Source organism: Haplochromis burtoni, unplaced genomic scaffold, assembly GCF_018398535.1.
Source record: "Haplochromis burtoni strain Fernald_Lab_line unplaced genomic scaffold, NCSU_Asbu1 Contig_21, whole genome shotgun sequence".
Taxonomy (NCBI): Eukaryota; Metazoa; Chordata; class Actinopteri; order Cichliformes; family Cichlidae; genus Haplochromis; species Haplochromis burtoni.
Genome location: NW_024582382.1, coordinates 79,641 through 83,061, shown reverse-complemented (window position 1 = coordinate 83,061; position 3,421 = coordinate 79,641). Strand labels below are relative to the sequence as shown.

At 37.9% G+C, this 3,421-nt stretch overlaps 1 protein-coding gene across 1 annotated transcript in view; it reads left to right on the top strand.

The window, feature by feature from the left end:
• Nucleotides 1-3,421, top strand: part of eftud2 (elongation factor Tu GTP binding domain containing 2) — a 16,967-nt gene that overhangs the window by 7,117 nt on the left and 6,429 nt on the right. Inside the window, exons 15-21 of the mRNA XM_005920406.3 lie at nucleotides 485-612; nucleotides 857-1,050; nucleotides 1,134-1,245; nucleotides 1,341-1,481; nucleotides 1,684-1,785; nucleotides 2,122-2,204; nucleotides 2,491-2,577. Coding sequence (XP_005920468.1) covers nucleotides 485-612; nucleotides 857-1,050; nucleotides 1,134-1,245; nucleotides 1,341-1,481; nucleotides 1,684-1,785; nucleotides 2,122-2,204; nucleotides 2,491-2,577 — 847 coding nt within the window. The remainder of the gene's footprint in view (nucleotides 1-484; nucleotides 613-856; nucleotides 1,051-1,133; nucleotides 1,246-1,340; nucleotides 1,482-1,683; nucleotides 1,786-2,121; nucleotides 2,205-2,490; nucleotides 2,578-3,421) is intronic.

Sequence of the window (3,421 nt, the reverse complement as noted above, 5' to 3'; positions counted from 1 at the left end):
TATATATATATATGTGTGTGTGTGTGTATATGTGTGTGTGTGTATATATGTGTGTGTGTGTATATATGTGTGTGTGTGTATATATGTGTGTGTGTATATATATGTGTGTGTGTATATATATATGTGTGTGTGTATATATATATGTGTGTGTATATATATATGTGTGTGTATATATATATAGATGTGTGTATGTATGTATGTATATGTGTGTGTATATATGTATATGTATGTGTATGTATATATATAATTATTATTATTATTATTATTATTATTTCTTTCTTTCTTTCTTTCTTTTTTCAACTTAAAATACTATACAGGCTTGTATGCTTGGCTGCGTAATCAATAAAGTAGTAATAATACTATAGACTATTAGCTTGTCTGTATTTTTTAGCTGTAATCTGCAGATTAATCGTCATTCTTTAGAAAATCTGAGTCTCATATCTCCAGTACATCAAATATTGAAATCTTGGCGCTTTTCTTGCAGGCTTTGTAGACATGTGCGTGCAACACATTCCTTCACCACAAGAGGGTGCTAGGAACAAGATCGAGCACACCTACACCGGAGGTCTTGACTCAGACTTGGGGGAAGTCATGGCAGAGTGTGATCCTGATGTAAGTTTAATGGAAGGTCAGGTTTGTTGTGTGCTGAGAAGATGCAGCAGTTAATTACTAAAGGTGGCAGTCTCCTTCCAGTGGAATTCTTTCAGGTCTGATGCAAAAAAAGTCAAAGGGTTCCTTGAATTGCTCGAAAAACACAAATTGTTAATTGATACCTTTACTAAAAGTTATGTTCCAGTGGTTAAAACTTTCCACTTCTTCATCATTCCTCTTATGTTCTCATGTCTGTCGTCCTCAGGGTCCTCTGATGTGCCACACCACTAAGATGTACAGTACAGAGGATGGCGTTCAGTTCCATGCTTTCGGTCGGGTGCTGAGTGGGACCATTCAGGCAGGGCAGCCCGTCAAGGTCTTGGGAGAGAACTACACACTTGAAGATGAGGAGGACTCTCAGGTCTGCACTGTGGGGCGTCTCTGGATTTCTGTGGCCAGGTATACTTTTAAAGCTTGAATTCTTTGTTTTGTCGCAAATCAGGGATTGGTTATTAAAATTTCAGTTCATCCCACTATTTTAGGTATCAGATTGAAGTGAATCGAGTGCCCGCCGGCAACTGGGTTCTCATTGAGGGCTGTGACCAGCCGATCGTCAAGACCGCCACAATCACAGAGCCCAGAGGGAACGAAGAGGTGGGAGATCGGCAGAAAAATATGCCCAGCGTCTTAGAAAAATAAAAAAAGAGTCAAATCCAGATTCTCGTGTTTTTTTTAACTCTGCCTTTTAGGCTCAGATTTTTAGGCCGTTGAAGTTCAACACAGCATCAGTCATCAAGATCGCAGTGGAGCCAGTGAATCCATCAGAGCTGCCCAAAATGCTCGACGGACTGAGGAAGGTTAACAAGAGCTATCCTTCTCTCACCACAAAGGTATGACATCACACATATTTCAATAGTTTTCTTCTTTTCTTTTTTTTAAATAACAGCCTGAGCCTGTTATTTTAAAGTCAGTATGTTTTAAAAGATTTCAGTGTAGTTTTACCTTTGAAAGGACAAACATTGGAAGTGTCACTGCTCCAGACTGTAATCTAAACAACAGTTAAATGAATTGACTGGTGTGTTTGTCTTTCAGGTGGAGGAGTCTGGAGAGCATGTCATCCTGGGGACAGGAGAGCTTTACTTGGACTGCGTCATGCACGACTTGAGGAAGATGTACTCTGAAATCGACATTAAAGTAATTTTTCCTCCGCATTGCTTTACTAATGATGTACAACTTGTGGCATTTATTTCACGTCTCGTAATGACAACTTTAGGGACCACGAGAATTAGTAAGAAAATTTAAATGATGGGATTTAGTTTTTGCTGCAATTTCCCTGAAAGTTATTAGGCTGTAGCTGGAATGTTAGTCTGTTAAAGGGGAGGAAACGGTGTGTTATCTACTCCGCTGCCAACCCAGATGTGCTTTGATGTTTTTGAAGAAGTTTTTTATTTTGTGGTTTTTATTTACTTTTTTGGTAGAAAAATGTAACATTGCTTTCTATTTGTAATTTCACTCCTCGTCCCCCCTCAGGTTGCCGACCCTGTTGTGACTTTCTGTGAAACGGTTGTGGAGACATCGTCCCTGAAGTGCTTTGCTGAGACGCCTAATAAAAAGTACGTGTCGAGGGTAATATTTTTAGATCTTATCCAAACAAACAACAGCATGAGGGCAGTCTGGGATAGATTATTAATATAATTTAGAGCACCCGGCTCTAAAATAATTTTGTTTTTAAGTTTTAAAGTTTCAAATCTAATGCATGCTGTTTTGCAGTTTGTAATGTTTGATGTTGAGAAGTTAAATATGTGCACTGTTCAGAGTGTTTCAGTCAGTCTTTCCCTTGAGCTGAGTGTCTCTCCAACCCATAATTAGTGATTGATAGATGTATGATATGATTGACAGGAATAAGATCACCATGATTGCCGAGCCCTTGGAGAAGGGGCTGGCCGAGGACATCGAGAATGAAGTAGTGCAGATATCTTGGAACAGGTAGGTGAAGACATTACTCTTATCCTCACACGTATAGAAGATAGAATGAACTAAAATGATGTAATTTACTTTTTTATTTTAGACGTGTTGATTTCTTCCTTTTCCTTCTAATATGATACCAGAGTTATAAAATACTTAATACTTCAGCGCCATCCTGACCAATATTTTATTTTCATTTATCTTATTGTAAAAGTCTACAGTCAAGCGGCGCTTCACAAATCTAAATAGTTTACAACATGGAAACTGCTGGCAACACTCAAGAAACAGAAACAGATCAAATTTAGATTTTCCAGAAAAGACCTAAAAAGGAAAGAAATGCCCAGTTGATTAATGGTTTGGGTTTTTTTTATTTGTAAATGAAAGTAAAATGAACTCATGCCAGAATGGTGGGCACATAGAATGAAAAAGGAAGGAAAGAAAGGGTTCATGATCCAAACAATACCACATTATCTATCAAACGCAGTGAAGGCAGTGTTATGTTAGCGGAATGCATGGCATCCAGAGGCACTGGGTCATCGATTGCTACTGATTTTGTGACTGCAGCAAGAAGTAGCAAGATGTGTTTTTAAGTTATAGAACTATAGTTTCTGCTCACATTCAGTTAAATACTGCAAAACTAATTTGAACATTACAAGAAAAGATGCAGAAAAACGCATTGGAGCAGCTTTTTAAGGTAAAAGACATGCACGTGTTCTTAGATGGCTAACTCGGTCACCTGACCTCAATACGGCCGAGTATGATTTTTTTTTTTTGTATATATATTTTTATTGAAGGGAAAAAAAAGGACTTGTTACAATAAGGTGCATTGCTATTATTTTGTCTCCCCCCCCCCAAAAAAAAAAAA